The sequence below is a fragment of the Armigeres subalbatus genome, chromosome 1 (assembly GCF_024139115.2).
Source record: "Armigeres subalbatus isolate Guangzhou_Male chromosome 1, GZ_Asu_2, whole genome shotgun sequence".
In the NCBI taxonomy this organism is placed as follows: Eukaryota; Metazoa; Arthropoda; class Insecta; order Diptera; family Culicidae; genus Armigeres; species Armigeres subalbatus.
Window position 1 is genome coordinate 311,673,399 of NC_085139.1, and position 21,131 is coordinate 311,694,529.

The following is a 21,131-nucleotide window of genomic DNA, read 5'->3' on the forward strand; positions in this document are numbered from 1 at the left end:
CTCAAGCCGGTTCAATAGGCCTTTTTGCATGATACAAACCAAATTTTCTTCAATACGAGATGGTCAAGGTACTCCAAAACGTTCTGGAGTTCAGTCCACGGTATCTACCGAACCAACCAAGGCTTTTGCAATGTCTTCATGGCCGGTATACACCCAAGCCGGTTCAATAGACATATACGCATCATGAAAATCCAATTTTTCGTGAATAAGAGATGCTCAAGGTACTCCAAAACGTTCTAGAGTGCAGTCCACGATATCTACCGGACCAACCAAGGTTTTTGCTATGTCGTCATCGCCGGTATACACCCAATTCGGTTCAATATGCATATACGTATGATACAAACCCAATTTTCTTCAATACGAGATGCTCATGGCACTCCAAAATATTCTTCATTTTAATTCACAGTATCTACTAATCAATCAAAACTTTCGTAATATCCTTATCATCGGTATTTACCCAATCCGGTGTAATAAGCATAGGATCATTTCCATGAGCATAACGTCGAATGTCCAAGGAGCTCCAAAATCATCTTGAGTCAATATGCACGAATGGCTCCGTACCTTTTGACGGATCGTACCAGTGAGCAAACTTGCTCCCGGATATCTCCCCCGTGCAAATCAAAAACAGTAGCCCTGGGTCGCTCGAGTTTTCTCCAACTGTGAGAAACTAGCACCAGTGGCTCCGTACCTTTTGACGGATCCAGGCCTGGTAGCGATGAATGCCATTCAAAATAGTGACTTAGTGACCAACGATGGCTAAAAAAGTGACCAAATAGTGACTTTTAGTTTCAGGAAAAGTGACCAAATAGTGACTTTTGTATAAAGTTTATAACCAGATAGTGAGCAACAAGTTGCATTAGCATTGATACGGTGTAATTCGTAGACTAAAAACTATGTAGCAATACTCATATTTATCCTTAATCCATATCTAGAATGTTATCAGAAATCAAGAAAAGACAAAAAAAAAAAACAAAAAAAAAAGCACGTAGTTTGATATTGGAGAAGGTATTCGTTGGTTAAGCTAGAAGCTTGCAGTTTGACCATGATAAATCATATTTAGTCACACCACAAAAAAGTATCTATCAGCCGACACGGAAACAGGTAGTGAGTTACAAGTTTATAATTTCAGCAACGATTTTGAAGCAATTACATCATTGTGGTTATAATGTTTGCTAACACATCAAAACAGTCTTTGCTTAGGTAGGTCGGTCAACCCTTTCGATTGTTTTTATGAACCTCGTGTGAAAAGTAACTCGGTCTCTGTAAGAATTCTTAATGGGAAGTTAATTTAATGCAACTTCATCTGCTTGAAACTCACAAAGTTGCGGTTGGTTGCAGTTGCAATGGGTACTTCATAGGGTACATAGGGTCATAGGGTACACCGAATATAACGATTCTGTTGATGTTTTAGGGTGGAACTCTTTGTAACTTTTTTCTGAGCTCCAAATTACTTTAAGTTTAAGAATGTTTATCGATTAATATTTCAACGAATTTAACATTTCTGTTTCTCGCATACAAGGTCTAACTTAAATGATTTTTGACGTAGGACTTACGTCTCTCTTTACTATACCGGGTGTCATTTCAAAATATTCAAATCGACCGCGTTACGCTGTGTTGAAAGATTTTAAACGTTAATAGCGTTCGTCTCAGTTGACGAATTTCTGCGGTAAGCTCCTCAATCGACAGATTTCAAGTATGCCTTCCATGTCCATGCTTGATAAGACCCGAAAAACTTGTTTCAATAGGCATGAAACTGTTTTCAATGAAAAACATTGAGATCAAGGAAACCTATAAATATGGGTACCGCATAATTCTTGCATCATTCCAGTACCAAGTTCTGATTGGTGCAGACACCAGCGAATGAGCAGCCGCTGGGTCTGCCGAGAAGCCATAAAATAGAGCAACGCGTCTGTAGCCCGTACATCGGCAGTCCACCCTACAGACCCGACAAAGCAGCAATGCTGAGCAGATACCGGCAGCAGCAGCAGAGTCGAGCCGAGACCGGCCGGCATCGGTGCTGAGCCGAGACAGGCTGAAGAAAAGCCGCATAATGCAGCATGTATGTCAAAAAAACAAACGGTTCTTCAGAGAGCCAATAATAGCGATCAATATCAATGCTTTCAATACCCTTCGGGATAGAAATTGTACTTGGGGGTCGTACACATATTACGTAAGCAATTTTTCTAGATTTTTCGACCCCCTCTCCCCCCATGTAAGATTTTTTTCATACAAATGATTTTTTATTTATATGGAGCGTAAGATATTGACCGACCCCCCCTCCCCCCATAAGTGCTTACGTAATATGTGTACGGCCCCTTGGGTGCCAAATCCAATATTCTAGAGAAAAAATTTTATGCGTGATTTTCATAAATAGCGTCAAAACTAACAGTGGATAATTATTCTGATTTAACCGCGAAGTGGACGAAGGACTTCGCTTGACCATGCCACTTAAGGTCACTCCTGACGGAATCCAAGTTCCAAAGTGCTCGCGTTTTCGGGGGCACACCACTCGATTCAGAAACGGCGCACAACTGTCATTTTTGTTGATTTAGCTTTGCTGCGTCGCAGCATGCGTGGCATAACAAAAAAGACAGTTGTGCGTTGATGCCGTATCGAGTGGTGTGCCCCTGAAAACGCGAGCACTTTTAAACTTGGATTCCGTCAGGAGTGACCTTAAAGATTCATAAGATTTTTAATCGATTTTTCATAATAATTTAATAATAATTTCATAATCGATTTTTCATCAAATGTTGGATTTTTTGGCATTGATAAAAAAATGTAGATAAACATTGTTTGATACTGACCGCACACAAAGCGAACGTGACTGAATGATCGTCCCATGTTACCAATTCTAAATCTTATCACCCGAAATCCCATGTCCGGGTGTTTCCTTCCTTCTACTATTAACAATGTTGTCTCAGAAAAGAACACGTACTTCCCACCTGAACTGCAATTCTAAGCTCGCTTGCCCGGCTTATTGGCCTGTATCTAGCGAAAAGTCCCGTTAGGAAATAGACGCCAGCAGCGAGCAACAAGCGTAAAAAAGAAGAAGCCCTTCTCGAACGCGTTGATGATGATGACGCTTTGGCTGACAAAGAAGCGGGATACAATTTATTTATTTATCATCAGACTAAGGCCGGAGTGGCCTGTGCTGCACATAAAAGACTTCTCCATTCAGCTCGGTTCAAGGCTGCACTTCGCCAACCACGCAGTCTGCGGAGGGTCCGCAAGTCGTCCTCCACCTGATCGATCCACCTTGCCCGCTGTGCACCTCGCCTTCTTGTTCCCGTCGGATCGTTGTCGAGAACCATTTTCACCGGATTACTGTCCGACATTCTGGCTACGTGCCCGGCCCACCGCAGTCTTCCGATTTTTGCGGTGTGAACGATGGATGGTTCTCCCAACAGCTGATGCAACTCGTGGTTCATTCGCCTCCTCCACGTACCGTCCGCCATCTGCACCCCACCATAGATGGTACGCAACACTTTCCTTTCGAAAACTCCCAGTGCGCGTTGGTCCTCCACGAGCATCGTCCAGGTCTCGTGTCCGTAGAGAACTACCGGTCTTATAAGCGTTTTGTAGATAGTCAGTTTGGTACGGCGGCGAACTCTATTCGATCGGAGCGTCTTGCGGAGTCCAAAGTACGTACGATTTCCAGCCACTATGCGTCTCAGAATTTCTCTGCTGGTATCGTTATCGGCGGTCACCAGTGAGCCCAAGTACACGAATTCTTCAACCACCTCGATTTCGTCACCACCGATAGAAACTCGTGGTGGGTGGCTCACATTGACCTCTCTTGAGCCTCTTCCTATCATGTACTTCGTCTTCGACGTGTTGATGACTAGTCCAATCCGTTTAGCTTCGCTTTTCAGTCTGATGTAGGCTTCCTGCATCCTCTCAAAGTTACGTGCCATGATATCAATGTCGTCGGCGAAACCAAATAACTGGACGGACTTCGTGAAAATCGTACCACTCGTGTCAATCCCTGCCCTTCGTATTACTCCCTCCAAAGCGATGTTGAATAGCAAACACGAAAGACCATCACCTTGCCGTAACCCTCTACGGGTTTCGAAGGGACTCGAGAATGCCCCTGAAACTCGAACTACGCACATCACCCGATCCATCGTCGCCTTGATCAACCGTATCAGTTTATCCGGAAATCCGTTTTCGTGCATTAGCTGCCATAGCTGGTCCCGATCGATTGTATCATATGCGGCTTTGAAGTCGATAAATAGATGATGTGTGGGCACGTTGTATTCGCGGCATTTCTGCAATACCTGACGTATGGCGAACACCTGGTCTGTGGTAGAGCGTTCACCCATAAATCCCGCCTGGTACTGCCCCACGAACTCTCTTGCAATTGGTGTTAGTCGACGGCATAAAATTTGGGAGAGTACCTTGTAGGCGGCGTTCAGCAATGTGATTGCGCGGTAGTTGCTACAATCCAGCTTATCGCCCTTTTGTAGATGGGACACGACACCTTCCATCCACTCCTGCGGCAGAACCTCATCCTCCCAAACCTTGGTAATCACCCAGTGCAGCGCTCTAGCCAGTGCTTCACCACCGTGTTTAAACAGCTCTCCTGGTAGTTGGTCAACTCCAGGGGCTTTGTTGTTTTTCAGCCGGCCGATCTCCTCCTGGATTTCCTGGAGATTCGGAGCCGGAAGTCGCATGTCCTGCGCGCGTGCTCCTAGGTTCATTACCATACCGCCACCGTTGTCTGCCATATCGCCATTCAGGTGCTCTTCGTAGTGCTGCCGCCACCTTTGGATCACCTCACGCTCGTTTGTAAGAAGGTTCCCGTTTATGTCCTTACACATACCGGGCTGTGGCACGTGGCCCTTACGTGAACGGTTCAACTTCTCATAGAACTTTCGTGCGTTATTAGCGCGGTACAGTTCCTCCGTCGCTTCATGGTCTCGATCTTCCTGCTGGCGCTTTTTCCTCCGAAAAATCGAGTTTTGTCTGTTCCGCGCCCGTTTGTATTGTGCCTCGTTCGCCCTCGTGCGGTGTTGCAGCAATCTCGCCCATGCTGCATTCTTCTATTCTACTAACTACTTACATTCGCCGTCATACCAGTCGTTTCTCTGATCCGGAACTACCGTGCCTAGTGCAGCGGTTGCGGTGCTTCCAATGGCGGATCGAATATCACTCCAGCCATCTTCAAGAGATGCTGCGCCTAGCTGCTCTTCCGTTGGGAGTGCCACTTCCAGCTGCTGCGCGTAGTCTTGGGCTAGTCTACCGTCTTGTAGCCGCCCAATGTTTAGCCGCCGTCGAGAGTTTTGAGCGCAGACATACTGCAACGAGGTAGTGGTCGGATTCAATATTCGCACTGCGGTAAGTGCGTACGTTCGTGATGTCGGAGAAGAATTTACCGTCGATTAGAACGTGGTCGATTTGGTTTTCCGTTACTTGATTAGGTGATTTCCATGTGGCCTTGTGGATATTCTTACGGGGGAAGAAAGTGCTTCGTACTACCATTCCGCGGGAGGCTGCAAAGTTTATGCATCGTTGGCCGTTGTCGTTCGATACGGTATGCAGACTATCTGGTCCGATGACCGGTCTATACATTTCCTCCCTTCCTACCTGAGCGTTCATGTCACCGATCAGTTCATGTTCCAAGCTTCCAATCGTGATCCTTTATTCGTCGCCTAGGTCGTTGCCGATTGTATCGAGTTGTATTATCTTCTATGTTGTTCGTAATGGTTGTTTTTAAAGGCGGCTTATTGGGCCTGCGCAAACCTCCTGTCTCGTCGGAGGGCCGTCGTGTCAGGGCTGTTTAGCGTCCCACCTAACACCAGGACTTGGGCTTGTGCGCTTTGAGCGGCACACGGTCGCTTTGGCGGAGCCTACTTGCGGATTCATGCAGCTTTTTATAGAGGTTTAACAGGGCCCACTGTCAAACCCCACCACATCCTAGGCAGGCGCCACAACTCGCAGATGGCCTGGGGAGGGATCGTCAAGCCCTTGGACATAGTCCCTGCTGCCCCCCCAAGCGGGATACAAGACACTAGCTGATTGGCCCACCAATTGGGAAGCAGAGAAGATTCAAAATAAGGTATAAAAGAAAAGTGCATTCGCTCGCAGAGCATTCAGTCTTTTTTATACCATCACTAGAATTTCGCGGTTATTTGAAAAGATCATTTTCTTACTTTTTGCACTTAGCCAAAGCAAACAGCCTTTTTCAAGGCTCTAAGAGTTAAAAATAATGTTCTCCTATCGCAAGGATTTGAAGGCTCTTCGGTGGAAGGGCTGAGATACAGTCTACATCCCCTGCTGAGCCAACTTGTGGTTTATTTCAGGCAGTCCTTCAGTGAGAAGGTTGCCACTGTCGAGGCTAACATTTCGTGACCGGACAGATACTTCCTGAAGTTTTTGGATGGTTCTTGTTCGAGGTAGATTTGATTTCTGTTTCGGTTTGATGAGAAGATTTTGCCAAGAAATGATATGCAACGCCGATTATTTATCCAAAATAGTTGATGTGAGAAATTTGACATATTATGTATCTTAAAGGCATGGTCAAGTCAAGTCCTACGTCCATTTAGCGGTTATGTCACAGACATTACCCACTGTTCGTTTTTTTGTTTGCAATACAATATTTTTTGCTTGATATTAGATATTTGATTTACGATAGCAGTAAAAAATCCGTAGGAACGTTTTTATGGACCTTGTTATTTGAGAGAAATTTCTGATTGACTTATGCCTGACCATTCATATAAGTTTTCAAGCCTATCGTGACACATGTGACTGTTCTCTATGCTTCCAAAATACGTTCATAAAACAGGGACTATATACAAATACTTTTATGTGCAGAATATGCTAGAATACGAATTTTCAAAATTTAATTTTTGTCTATGAGTCAACGCACTGTGCGACCTTCTGTGCTTGGTCCGCAACTCGATTTTACAAAACCTGTTTTTTACTTACGGTCAAAACATTGTCTAGCCTGTGCCAGAATTACTTTTGACAACCATCACAAACAATTTTTAAGTACTTTAAGTCATATTATCGCTCATTATTTTCCCGACATAGAGAAACCTCACTCAACATCGGCGCTGCCATGTAATGCAGCTAAAACTGTGTTCACTATCATAGTTACAGGAATAAATTTATGTTTATCTGAAGCAGTTTTTAATAAAAAAAACTGGATTCTACCTTACTCAATTCTGTACTCTGTACTCTAGGTCTGAAATTCGTGTTTTAACAAATTCCATTCGTGAAGAACAAGACCATAGTTGACCTGAATCGAAAGTAACCTGGCGATTCTCACAATACACCCCCGGAAATCATTATAAAGCCTTCGCTGATTTTCATACAAAACTGTCACGTTTGTGGATCAATGTCTTGATTTCTAGCGATTTAATTGAGGACATTTTTGGCTTCCCAACCTAAAATAACCTAAATTTTTAATTATTTTGTTTTATGTATGCATGTTTATTGAAAAGGCACGTACTATAAACTACTTCACTTGTATGAAGTTTCATATATAATAGGTGGCTTCATAATTATTTCCAACTAAAACGTGCCTAAAATACATACAAAAAACAATCATAATTTGGGATGCCAAAAATGTCCTCAATCTGATCGCTAGAACTCGAGATAGTGATCCTCAAAAATGACAGCACAGCGCTTTTAGCATAATACTTCAAATTTATACATTGCTACCAGATTTACATTTGATTCGGTTGATAATAAAAGTAGGTACAAATGATTTTTATTTTGATCTTTTTCCAATAGGCGGTGCAAAAATAGTGACTTTAGTGACCATTTTCCGAAAAATAGTGACTTTAGTGACTTTTGGATGCAAATAGCGACTTTTTAGTGACTAGCCTCAAAATAGTGACCAAGTCACTAAAAAGTGACTCGCTACCAGGCCTGCGGATCGAACCAGTAGTGAGCAAAATTGCTCCCGGATATCTCCCCCGTGCAAATCAAAAACAGTAGCCCTGGCTGGGTCGCTCAGGTTTTCTCCAACTGTGAGAAACCAGCAACAGTGGCTCCGTACTTTTTGACGGATCGAACCAGTGAGCAAATTTGCTCCTGAAAAACTCCCCTGTGCAAATCAAAAACAGTAACCCTGGGTCGTTCGGGGTTTCTCCAACTGTGAGAAACCAGCAGCAGTAGCTCCGTATCATTGCTCATCAGTTTATGAAAACGTAAACCTACATGTTGTTTTTCTTTGTCCAGTAACTAATTTAACTGCAACTGCACTTGTGTGTGATGGGCGACAATAACATCAATATTAATTGAAATGGAAGGAGAAAAAAAATGCTACCTAAAAAGATGAATCCTGCCAGGATCGCCATTTGTGAAATCTGTATTATGCACCCACTGTCGCCCAGCACACAACCCGGTAGTTCAAACACCAAGAGGCCGACTCTTTATCATTCAAAGCAACGCTTGCTTTGATGCGCGTAGATCAGGGATGTAACGAGGAATGCATAAATACTATACGTAAGTACGACAGGGTTGTAAAGCACCCTCTCACAATGTTAACCTGCGATATGTTCTTTTGTCGGGGATTATAAGCATTGCGTTCACGGATTTGGATGAATATGTAGTTCAATCGTTAAGGTTTCCAGGACGTTTGGTTTGGAGTAGCTTTTTTGAAAAATAATTTGAAAAGTCATATCAACTCAACGGACCTACTGGGAAATCATAGCATACACTAGCAGCAGCTAGTAAACATAATGAGTGAAATTCTATCGGCTCAATGAGCATGTTAGGATATTAAGCAATGCACGAATACATCGTTCAGGACATGGTTGATCGGGTAGATCACATGTATTGAACTCCCGGACGTTTTGGAGAACCACAAAGGCCTGTAGTAGTTTGAAAACATAATGGGATGTTTGGCAATGCACGGATACATTGTTCAGGACTTGGTTTATCGGATAGATCGCATGTTTTGAACTCCCGGTGGTTTTGGAAAACCTAAAGGGTCTGCAGTAGTTTGTAAAAGTAATGAGTGAAATCTTATCGGCTTAATGGACCTGCTGGGATGTTTAGCGCTGCACAAATGCATCGTTCAGGGCTTGCTTGATCGGATAGATCACATATTTTGAATTCCATGACGTTTTGGAGAAGTAGAAAGGCCTGTAGTAGTTTGTGAAAGAAATGAGTGAAATCCTATCGGCTCAATGGACATGCTGGGATGTTTAGCACTGCAAGAATACATCGTTCAGGGCTTGGTTGATCGGGTAGATCGCATGTTCTGAACTCCAGGCCGTTTTGTAGACCCTGAAATAGGTTACGTTAGTTCAAAACTCGATAATTTCATGTATTATGATCACATAGATATTTTTGGTCGTATGTATTCTGAGCTTTGGACATTTTGTTTCCAGATATGTTTTCTGATGCATTCGATGATATGTACTCCAAAACAGTTTGGTGGACGGCCTAGGACATCCGAAAAAAATATTTCAATACCTTTTCAGTTCTTCCTATACTAGTTTTGGCAGGATCGGTGTGCAGGTAAAAAAAATATTTGTTTTAAAATTTTGTTTTGTCTTACTACTCAGGCAATGTCCGTTATGCCAAAAGTATTGATGCCTAACGTCGTGCATCAATATACAGTTGCATGCACCCAAAGAATATCTTTTTCAAATCACGTGTGTATTTGAATTTGGATCACCGGAGAACATCTTTTAAACAGCTTTTAAACAGTTCGAGCAGCTAAAGGATAGAATTCGCACCCTGTTACGTACTCATCGCAATTAGAGGAACGGCAATGCTCTACCCTTATCACTGAAATATCAGAAGTCAAACGATGGATACAAAACTTCCCGGAACAAAGGAACAAAGTGAATCAAATCTACTCGTCAAATGAGTTGATTTGAAGATTTATTACGAATTTTCTCACTTTTATGACCACTTGACTGGAGATTGCATCGCCTAACAACGACAACCCATCTCGGGACAATTTATACCCTTCACCAATTGTTGTACTCCCACTTGAAGATGGGGACAGCAGTGTCGGTGTCGTTGGCCCAAGTGGATTGTTTTACTGAGATACCGAACCCTGTACAAGTTCGGTCGTTGTCTGCTGATGCGATGAAAGAGGAAAGGATGGCGCTGAACTGATTACGAAAGGGAACGTGCCGAGTGGGAAAAAAGGACTCCGTCCGTTTCGAAACATATTCCGAACGAAATTGAATAAACGTGGATGGGGCGAGTGCCAAAGGATGGGATGGTTTTCATAAGATAAAAAAAATATTGCAATAGAAAACTCGAGATGAAAGGTACCTAACTGTTAAATTGTTAAAATTAAAACATTCAAACATGACCGAGCGAAGCACCGACAGGGGAGTGAGTGCATATTGCGGTTTTTTTTCATACAGCCAGAACCTTCATCCAAGAAGGCGTTGGCAGGATGAAAAATTGTTAGCACCGACACTGACATAGCGTGCCAAGCCCAAGAATAGGAAAAAAAGCGTTGCAAGATGAAATGATACTTGAATAGTTGGATTAAATTTACCTTGATGAAAAGCTTTTATTGTAATGAAACGCCTCCGGAAGGATGAGCGTGGATAGGTACCTCAGCTGTAAGAGCGAACCACGACGATTACGGGTGAAATTTATTCGAGCAAGATTCTCGCGTTGGCATAGGCGTAGCAAGGATTAATATAATATTTCGATAATTTACAAAATATTGAAAAAAAGTAAAACAATATTATAATATTTGCAATGTATTGAATGCTCTCTGCTTTCCTAACAGCTTTTCCCATACTTTAGAAAGTTAATAAGTCCAGCACTATCTTAGCTGCTCGGCATTTGGCCCTATCTGCAACTATGTAGAGCATCTAACTCGTATTGAACCGTCACGCCTTTCACGCCCTAATTGGGCATCATCCCATCTACCCACCCCTATGCCCATTGACGGAAACAGAACACAAGAAAAAGCTGCTGGCTGGTGCAATTAATTGCACCTAGCTGCAGCGGCAACATCAGGATGAGACGCAATTTTCTTCCTGTCCATCATGGGATGGCCCCCCCAGATGGATGGATGCTGTCAGTGTGATTAAAGGATTTGCGAACACGAAACCGTTCCGAGCCACGGTGTGGTGTTCTTTTGATCAAAACAATAGAAATAAAAATTAGCTCAAATTGGGCTAATTCCGGGGGGTTAAGCTTTATGCATTTTCATATTATAATCTTTCACCTACCTGTACTCGTGCGAGATGAAGAAAGTCCCCTTGATGTCGCAGCCGTTGGGGTTCTGCCGTTTGCCGTTGAATACCTTCTTGTAGTGTTCGTAGTTGTTCAAATTCACCGCCCCGTCAAAGGTCAGCAGGATGATTTGTGGAATCTGCAAATGGGTGGCAAGAATGGGAATGGAACCGTAAATTACAAAGAAAAGTAAGTACTTAACAATTTATATGGGATGAAACCCGCCCATTAGCGTGTTTTCTTTGGCGCGTTCGTTTCGCAGCAATCGGAGGGGGAACATAATTGCGGGCAAAAGAACGACTGAGTGGTGTGTTGGTTTTGCTGCTGCTCTCGCTTGCGGGTTTCCGCCGCATTTTTACGCAAAGTACAGCAGGCTACGGTCGGTGAGCCTGGGAGAATGTGCCAACCAGCGGACCGGAAACCAGTTGGGAATGATGACGGGTGGTTATCTAATAAGGATGGCGCACTTTATCGGTGAGGGTTGTCTATTGTTATTATGGCCAGCGGGGGGTTATCAGGTTGTTAGGAGAATCATTCGTATTCGAGTGAGGGATGGCATTGAAGGATATATTTTTGGCGTGAATAAGATGGTATTTTGAATGGCTTTTTAGATTAAAAAAGGAATTACATGGCATACAAAAGCAATTGCTTTGTCGGTATAACGATTCAAGTTTGAATCTAAAAAAAAATCAGTACCCAATCGTGGTTGGTGCAGGATCCGATGAATCCTGCAAAAAACATTGCAGTGATTGTTCGTTGTTTGGAGAGGGATCGTTTTGTGTTCCGTTTTCGAAAGTGTTTGCATGATTCGTGGCCGGGTCTTCATATTGTTTTAAATAGATGGCAATCCTTAAAACTATTCATGGATTGCCGCTCGTCGTCGACTGCATTGTTTTGAAGAGCTGTTACGGCGTTGGCTATCCCAAGCAACCAAAAGTTCGTCATTGCATAAGGTCCTTCCGATGGTACTTTCTAGCTAATTAAAAGGCTAAATAAGTCTTGAAACTATTTCTGGCTCCCAAGAGTTCCAATGTGAGCTTTAAGCAACTTCAAGTTCTAAAGAAGTTCCAAAAATACTCTCTAGCAACTGCAAAGTAGAATAAAGGCTTTTTAAGGTCACTCCTGACGGAATCCAAGTTTCAAAGTGCTCGCGTTTTCGGGGGCACACCACTCGATACGGAGGCGGCGCATAACTGTCATTTTTGTTGATTAAGTTTTGCTGCGTCGCAGCATGCGTGAAAAAATAAAAATGACAGTTGTGCGTTGCTTCCGTATCGAGTGGTGTGCCCCGAAAACGCGAGCACTTTGAAACTTGGATTCCGTCAGGAGTGACCTTAATAGCGTCTGGCACGGCAAATGCTGGGTAAAGCGTACCATTGGTATTTCGCGTACCTAATGGAATAAAATAGATCCCGTTTCGCGGTCCTTAGCCTCTTACCTAATAACTCCTATCCCTACCTCCTAGTGGCGCTGGCCGGGATACGAGCAACCTTAGGGAAGATCGGGTAATCAACCCCGGTGGGAACTGTGGTCGTATGCTGACAGGCAAGAGGGGATTTGCTCCTCTCCGGAGGTGCAAATCTTACTGAGCGTCTGTTCTCCATGTCAGGAGTGGCTCACAACAGCGTCTGTTCTCCATGTTAGGGGCGGCTGATCATCGTCCGAGTGCCAGGGAGGGACACTCTAACTTTCATGACATTCAGTGACTGAGTATAATTGTTTTGCCGTCTCTTTTCTTCCCACGGAAACTTTACTCAATTTCCGTTAAAAGCAGGACAACTCATAGTTTTTAGTAGTCCCGCTTTTGACGGAAATTGAATTAAATTTTCATGGGAAGAAAATAGGGCAGTATAACTTTACTCAGTCACTGAGTAGGTGAAAGTTAGCGTGGGCTCTAAACAAAGCTGTGCACATCATGTTGCATCGTGAAGGCAGCTCCTTCGATGTAGGTTGCGCAACCCTGGTAAGGTAGCCTACCGAAGATTCTACAGTTACCAAGAAAGGCAAAATTAGAGCAAACGGATTGATTCAACGGCAACAGACCCGGCAACGAATAAAGGACATAGATTGGAAAGTCGGATCTTGGAACGTGAGAACTTTGAATGAATCCGCACGTGTTGGGCTCCAGGCTCGTGAGCTGCAGAAGGTCGGCGTGAGTAGGCCTGTCCAATGCCCTACAGATGGCAGCAATCCAGGAAATACCGTGGCCCAGAACTAGAGAACGTGAATTCCGGGCGGTGGATCCCATAGCGAACACTTCATTCAATTACCACATCTATTATAGTGGCGGTGAAAGAGCAGAACGAGAAGTTGGCTTCATGGTGATCGGGAGGCAGATGAAGCGTTTTATCCGGTGGAACTCCGCTAGCAATGATGGTTCGCTGTAGTTGCATGTCCGAAAGATTGTGAAACTATTGAGAACTTGAGCTACAGGTCCTAAGCCCTGGTAAAGGAGGAAGGTTGCGATGGCTGTTATTCATGGCCATCGTGTAAAGCAAAAATGGATAAACCCCAATGCCAAGGTGTCATGCGACCCGTGCCGAGGGCTGAATGGTTGAGGGGGTTCTAAACATGCTCAACCGCGAACGGAGCCTGGGGTGCACCAGGTCGAACACCCCAGTAGCAGCCCTTACTGCACTACGGCGGGGCACTGGTGCAGCGGACATTTATTTCCCTAGCTACTCGTGGGACCAAAAATGAGTACAAATTCTACAAACAACCCTCAAGGTGACGACTGCCTCTCTCAGTCGTGTGAGAGCGAAGTGGAGAATACTCTGAGTCAGCTTGGCCTTACCGAAGACCAGCTACTCAGTAGTTCGCAGGAGAAGATGGAAATATCCTGCCCCTCAACGCCTATCTCCCGGAGCAGCACATGTTTCGACAAAGCTGATCCAGATCTACAACCCCTCATCGACCGACTCCAACCTGTTGGACATGGAAGATAACGAAGATGATGGTATAAGGATCATCATCAACCCCCAAAAATCTTTAGCAAGTAGCAAAGGATCCGAAGATAACAAGGGTTCTACGGAAGCCAAGGGTGCTCTGAGAAAGAAAATCCCCACACTCACACGCTCGCAGAGGAAGCAGCTTAGAACTCTCCGGGAGAAGGGAAAAGACCGGAATGAGGCCTTGTCCATAATCCTGAATAAGGAGAGCGAGCCCACTTCCTCAAAACGCTCGAGAAACGACCTAGACAAATCCGCCACAGAGGACCCCAAACAAAAAAGGGTGAAGCACCATCTGGATCCGAGAGAGCGCGCCCAACAGTCCTCAAACCGCGCGCCTCAGAAAAACGTGCCTGGACAACAAAACCCACCCATGAGGAAAACAGCTGGTATCAGCTACAGTGATATGGCCAAAAGCGTGAAGGTCGGGATAATACCCAAAGACTTTCCCACCGTCCAACTCACTACAGCCCAGCTAGACCTTCTACAAGAAGCACTCCTGCTCAGAGTAGTTCAACAGCGAAACGAGCCAATAAAACCCAAATTCAACAACCTCATCTACAAGTCCGGTTACATGGTTCTAATCTGTAAGGATCAAGAGACTGCTGAGTGGTTAAAGAGAATATCCCCATCCATGAAACCCTGGGAAGGTGCAGAGCTGATGGCAATGGACGAAGTGGCGATTCCACGTCCAGAGATGATCCGAGCATTCTTCCCACAAAGCTCCAGCTATGATGACGACCGAATAAAGGCTCTCATAGAAAGCCAAAATGACATCACAACAACTAATTGGCGTATTGTGAAACGATCCATTCTGAAAGATATTCATGTTGAATGGATCTTCACAGTAGAGGGTGCGTCGATGGAAAAGTTGAAGAAGTCCAAATACACCCTCTACTACCGATTTGGTGAAATCCAACTAAGGAAGATTACAGATCAACCGACTGCCGCTACCGCCAATCCGACTGGAAGGCCGACCCAAGAGCAATCTGAGGAGGCCTCCTGTTCGGGCGAGGTTCGGCTAACTGGAAGGCCGACCCAAGAGAAATCTGAGGAAGCCTCCGGTTCGGGCGAGGTTAGTAAATCTCACCCCAAAAGCACCATAAAGGCTAGTCTGTCCGCCTCTAAAGGAAAAGCTCGAAGCTTACATGCGACCCCCTGCTCTAGTGGTACCAAACCAAAGGTATCTAAACAGGGCAAAGGGGGTGCAAAAAGCGACAGTTTGACCACAGAGGCGAAACTGGCGGGCCAGGTTGCTACAGGGAAGAGAGAAAACCCAGACTGTAATACCAAACGACATCCTGATGATCCGCAACATCCAAAGCCGGACAGTCGTCGTCCGGAAAAAAGCGGGAACCCCGGAAATGGCGACTAAAGTTCTGCAAGTGAACCTCCACCATGCTGAGAGCGCCACGGGTGTGCTCTGTCGGAGGTTCACCAAAGAGAATTTAACCGTGGCCCTCATTCAAGAGCCATGGGTCAATAAATCCAGAATACAAGGTATTCCACAACACTCATGTAAGTTGGTATATGATGACAGCCAGCTTTCTCCTAGAGCGGCTATTTTATTACATAACAACTGTAAATACTTTCCAATTTTAGAATTCATAAAAAGGGACATCGTAGCGGTCAGGATGGAGGTACCTTCCGCCAGAGGGAGTAGAGAGATCTTGGTGGTCTCGGCATACTTCCCAGGTGACGTGGACGAAATCCCTCCTCCAGAAATAGCTGCGCTCGTAGCCTACAGCCACCGACACAACATCCCCTTCGTCATAGGGTGCGACGCAAATGCACATCACACCGTATGGGGAAGTACCAATATAAACACCAGAGGTGAGTACCTGTTACAGTTTCTCTCTTCCAAGAACATTGACATTTGTAATGTTGGTGACAAGCCCACGTTTGAAAACTCCATTCGTCAGGAAGTTTTGGACTTGACTCTATGTAGTCGGTCTATCTCTGATAAAATAAAAACTGGCATGTTTCTGAAGAAATATCAATGTCAGACCATAAACACATCATCTTCGAATGGGAAGGGGTCTAACGATGGAAAAAACGTTTAAAGATCCTAAGAAAACTGATTGGGAATCCTACTCAGCTATCCTACGATCCGAAGAGTACATCATAGAAAGTCACATCAAGTCCATAACACAATTGGAAGATGCGTCCAAATCCATTAAAAACAAAATCCTTAACGCCTACCAAGAGAGCTGTCCAACTAAATCAACTAGTTCGAGTAGAGACGTTCCATGGTGGAATAAAACTCTTGAGAAGCTTAGGAAAACTGCGCGTAGGGAGTTCAATCGTGCTAAGCGAACCGGCGATTGGAGCCTATACAGAAAGGCCCTGACGAACTACAACAAAGAAATAAGGTCAGCCAAACGGAAATCGTGGATTCTAATGTGTGAAAGCATAGAGAATACACCCGTAGTGGCCAGACTCCAAAAAACTCTTTCAAAAGACCACTCCAATGGTGTGGGTAGCCTCCGAAAGACGGATGGTTCGCTCACTGTAGAGCCTAGCGATACACTGAGCGAATTGCCGAATTCAATCCCTGAGTCGAGCATCGGCGACCAAGGCACTGGAATTGCTGTCTCAGATCCACAAGAGATCCAATCATGGGTTTCTGGGTCTAAAAAGACGCAATAAAGGTTGCAAAGGAAGCTTTCACTCGGGCCAGGGTTGAGAGGGCTGTGAGATCTTTCGAGCCATTTAAGTCTCCTGGCATGGATGGAATATTTCCAGCGTTGATCCAAAAGAGGAGAAAACACTGGTTCCACCCTTGGTTGAGATTTTTAAGGCGAGTCTGATTTTGGGGCACATACCTAACGATTGGCGTCAAATCCGGGCTGTCTTCATTCCGAAGGCAGGCAAGAGAGATAAAACCAACCCCAAAGCAATCAGGCCGATAAGTTTATCCTCTGTAATGCTCAAAATTATGGAAAAGGTACTATGCGAGTACATAAATCACAAATTTATGAAAGCAATGCCTTTGTCAAAAAACCAATTCGCTTATCAAAGTGGAAAATCTACGATCTCGGCACTACATACGGTAGTTCAAAAAATCGAAAAAACACTTAATGCAAAAGAAATTGCTCTTGTAGCATTTCTTGATATTGAGGGCGCATTCGATAACGCTTCTTATTCGTCTATAGGGTCAGCAATGTTGAGGAGAAAATTCGACCCATGCATTGTTACCTGGGTACATGCTATGCTAGCTAATCGGAAAATCTCCTCTGAGCTTAGCGGTTCATACATCACTGTTAAAGCAACAAGGGGGTGTCCGCAAGGCGGAGTGCTTTCTCCTTTGTTGTGGTCACTGGTGGTGGATGAGCTTCTAGACAGCTTAGAGAGAAGAGGCTACGAAGTGGTTGGATATGCTGATGACGTTGTCATTATTGTACGAGGCAAATTCGAAAGTGTTATCGTGGAAAGAATGCAATCTGCCCTAAATCACACTTTTTCCTGGTGTCAAAAGGATCAACTAGGCATAAATCCTACAAAAACTTCCATTATCCCTTTCACCAATCGGAGAAAGGTACAACTGAAACCCCTTTTCTTGAATCAAACACAATTAGTTTATTCAAGTGAAGTAAAATATCTAGGTGTCATACTCGACGCAAAGCTGAAACTCTCATCTCCAATCAGTTGTGCAGAAAGGTCTCAATACACTTTGGGTTTGTTCAAAAACCCTTGGTAAAAGATGGGGCCTAAAACCAAGTATGATCATGTGGATATATAAAACCATTGTCCGTCCCAGGACAACTTACGCTTCCCTTGTCTGGTGGCCTAAAACTAATGAGGCTGCTGCAAGGGCTAAGCTCAACAAAATCCAACGCACCGCTTGCATAGCCATCACTGGTGCAGTTCGTAGTACACCCACTTTGGCCCTAGACGCAATGCTTCACCTGCCCCGGTTAGATCAATTCATAAAGCTGGAAGCCGAAAAAGTGCTCTAAGGTTAAAGAGAACAAAAACACTGCTGTCGGGAGACCTTACGGGTCACCTCAGCATATTAAATGAATTTGCCATAAATCCCGCAATAGGAATTTGTAGTGACTGGATGGAAACGGTAGTCAATTATGACTTACCTTACGATGTGTCCATTCCTTCCCGCCAGGAGTGGGAAGGAGGTGGACCCAGCGTTCCAACAGGCTCTATAAATTTCTTCACAGATGGATCGAAAATGAATAATCTGACAGGATCTGGAATCTATGGCCCTACAACAAAAATTTCTGTCCACTTAGGACAGTGGCCCACAGTATTTCAGGCGGAAATATATGCAATATTAGAATGCGTGTTATTATGCCTGAGGAGAAAGTATAGATTTGCAAAAATATGTATTTTCTCTGACAGCCAAGCGGCACTTAAGTCGCTTAATAACTACACTTGTAACTCAAAGCTAGTGTGGGAATGCATTCTGGCTTTGAAAAACTTATCCATACGCAATCGAGTCTACCTATATTGGATCCCAGGACATACGGGTCTAGAGGGAAACGAGATTGCTGATGAGCTAGCCAGGAATGGATCTAATGAAAGGTTCATTGGCCCTGAGCCCTTCTGCGGGATCTCAGACTGCTCTGTAGAAATGGAACTGAACAAATATATGATCAGTCAAATCACATCAAACTGGAATGCACTTCCCCATACGAGCAAATCCAAAAGGCTCGTAACGATTAACCCAAGAAAACCCAACAACTATTAGGTCTCAACAAAGGGATCTCAACATCTACACCGGTCTAATAACTGGACACTGCCCTGCAGATACCATCTACAAAAGATCGGAGCAATCCAAACCTCAAATTGCCGCTTCTGTGACGAGGAGAGAGAAACATCAGAACACAGCCTCTGCTAGTGCAGTGCACCCACCGACCGTAGGTGCAAAGTTCTCGACAAGCCCGTGTTAGGGCCTGCTGACATATGGATCCTATCCCCCAAGGACGTGGTTGGCCTCGTCGTCTCGCCAGAATGGGGGAGTCACATACTGTAACTCAGGATCTCTATTCATCAATAATAGATGGTCTTGAGTTCAGTCGATACCAAGGTATCTCAGTGACAAACATGTTACTGAGATAACTTGCGTATTTCACAGTAAAAGGGTATATCACAATAGTCCTAAAATCTGGACGCAGTGATCTTCACCCGACAAACGAGGAAAAAAAAAAAAAATCCGGTGGAAGCCGATAAGCGACCGCCTTTGCGTGTTGAGAATGAAGGGCAAATTCTTCAACTATAGCCTGATCAGCATCCATGCCCCAACGAACGATAAGCCTGACGACGTGAAGGATGAGTTCTATGAGAGGCCTTGATAAGGCCTACGGAGAGTGCCCAACACACGATGTAAAGATTGTCATCGGGGATGTGGATGCACAGATCGGAAGAGAAAGTTTCTTCCGCCCTGTCATTGGTACGGAATGCCTTCATTCCGCTACCAACGATAATGGTCTGCGACTTGTAACCTTTGCTGCTGCTAGAAGGATGGCAATCAGCAGTACCTACTTCGCACGTAAGAATATCCGCAAACACACTTGGCAACATCCGAGTGGAGACACTTGCTCACAGATAGACCACGTGCTGATCGACGGACGACATTTCTCGGGTGTTATAGATGTAAGGTCCTTCAGAGGTCCAAACATCGACTCGGATCAATACCTTGTAGTTGCAAAAATTCGGGAGCGACTTTCCAGCGTCACGAATTCACAAAACAACAGAACGATGCGTTTCAATATCCAACGTTTGTCAGTTGAAGAAGTTGCTAAACAGTGCCATCTGAAGCTGGACGAGCGAATAGGAGATGCCACCGGATCTGGCGACGTCAGCAGATTGTAGGAAAATATCCGCGGAGCTGTGACTATAACAGCGCAGAAAATGTTATAGGCACTGCACAACATAGCCAACGTAATGGTTGGTTTGATGAGGAGTGCCAGCGAGTGACGGAGACGACCAGCGAGTGACGAGAAAAATGTTGCTAGGAGCCGAATGCTAGTGGCTCGTACCCGTTCCAACAGAGAGCGGTACAGTGTAACAAGGGCAGAAGAGATACGAATCAACCGCAGAAAAAAAAAGCAAAACGAAGAGAGTGGTTAGCTGAAGCGCAGGAGAACATGGATAGAAACGATATGCGGAGGTTTTACGCAACTGTCAATGGCGCGCGGCATAAGACTGCGCCAGTGCCCGCTATGTGCAATGATCAAGAGGGGAATTTGCTGACAGACAAGACTATGGTGGCAGCCAGGTGGAAGGAGCACTTTGAAGATTTGTTGAACGGTGAAAATGAAGGTATATTAAGGAGCAGAATGGACATAGTCGGCGACGGTCAAGCTGTGGAACTACCAACGCTGGACGAGGTAACGAAGGCTCTAAACAAATATACACACCAAATTTATTTATCATCGTCCAGCAAACTGAATTACTGGAATTGCTCCAGTAAATTTCCTGTTACTGAAACTTCAGGTAAGTTGGTTTTGTTAGCTGAAAATCCAGCAATTCTTCGACATTGCTGAACATTCAGCATATTTTCAATGAAAACTAATGGCAAACACAAACATAAGTTTTTGTTGAAAAACCAGTAAAATTTTAGCCGCGATAAAATTGCTGAAAACCAGCAATAGTTCTGTCAAAACGCATTGCTGTCTTGATTGCTGTAAATACAGCAAAATATTTTGCTGAATTTATTGCTGGTTGAACAGCACAAAAAAAATCAGCAAAAAATTGCTGGTTTCCAGCGAAAAAAAATTAGTGTGTACTCTATTACCAATATAGTCCCCTCCAGCTGATTTGAATAGACAACGCAGTAGCGCCGCGGTGTCATAAAAGGCAAGCATTGTAGTAAAGAGACATTCCGAGGGATGCTGAAACGTATAATTCAATATTCAATATGACATGTCGAAATTATATGCTAGAAATCATCAAATGACCCCATTTTAATATCTGAGTTTAAAAATAAAATTTCGGAAAATGTAATTCAAATTTTCTTAAATTGTAAAATTTGTGTAATTTTTGCAATTGCCGCAC

The 21,131-nt window shown here is 44.3% G+C and overlaps 1 protein-coding gene across 1 annotated transcript in view; it reads right to left on the reverse strand.

The window, feature by feature from the left end:
* The window catches only part of LOC134217783 (chitin deacetylase 1), an 86,014-nt gene that overhangs the window by 15,882 nt on the left and 49,001 nt on the right, over window positions 1-21,131 (reverse strand). Inside the window, exon 5 of the mRNA XM_062696602.1 lies at window positions 11,166-11,308. Coding sequence (XP_062552586.1) covers window positions 11,166-11,308 — 143 coding nt within the window. The remainder of the gene's footprint in view (window positions 1-11,165; window positions 11,309-21,131) is intronic.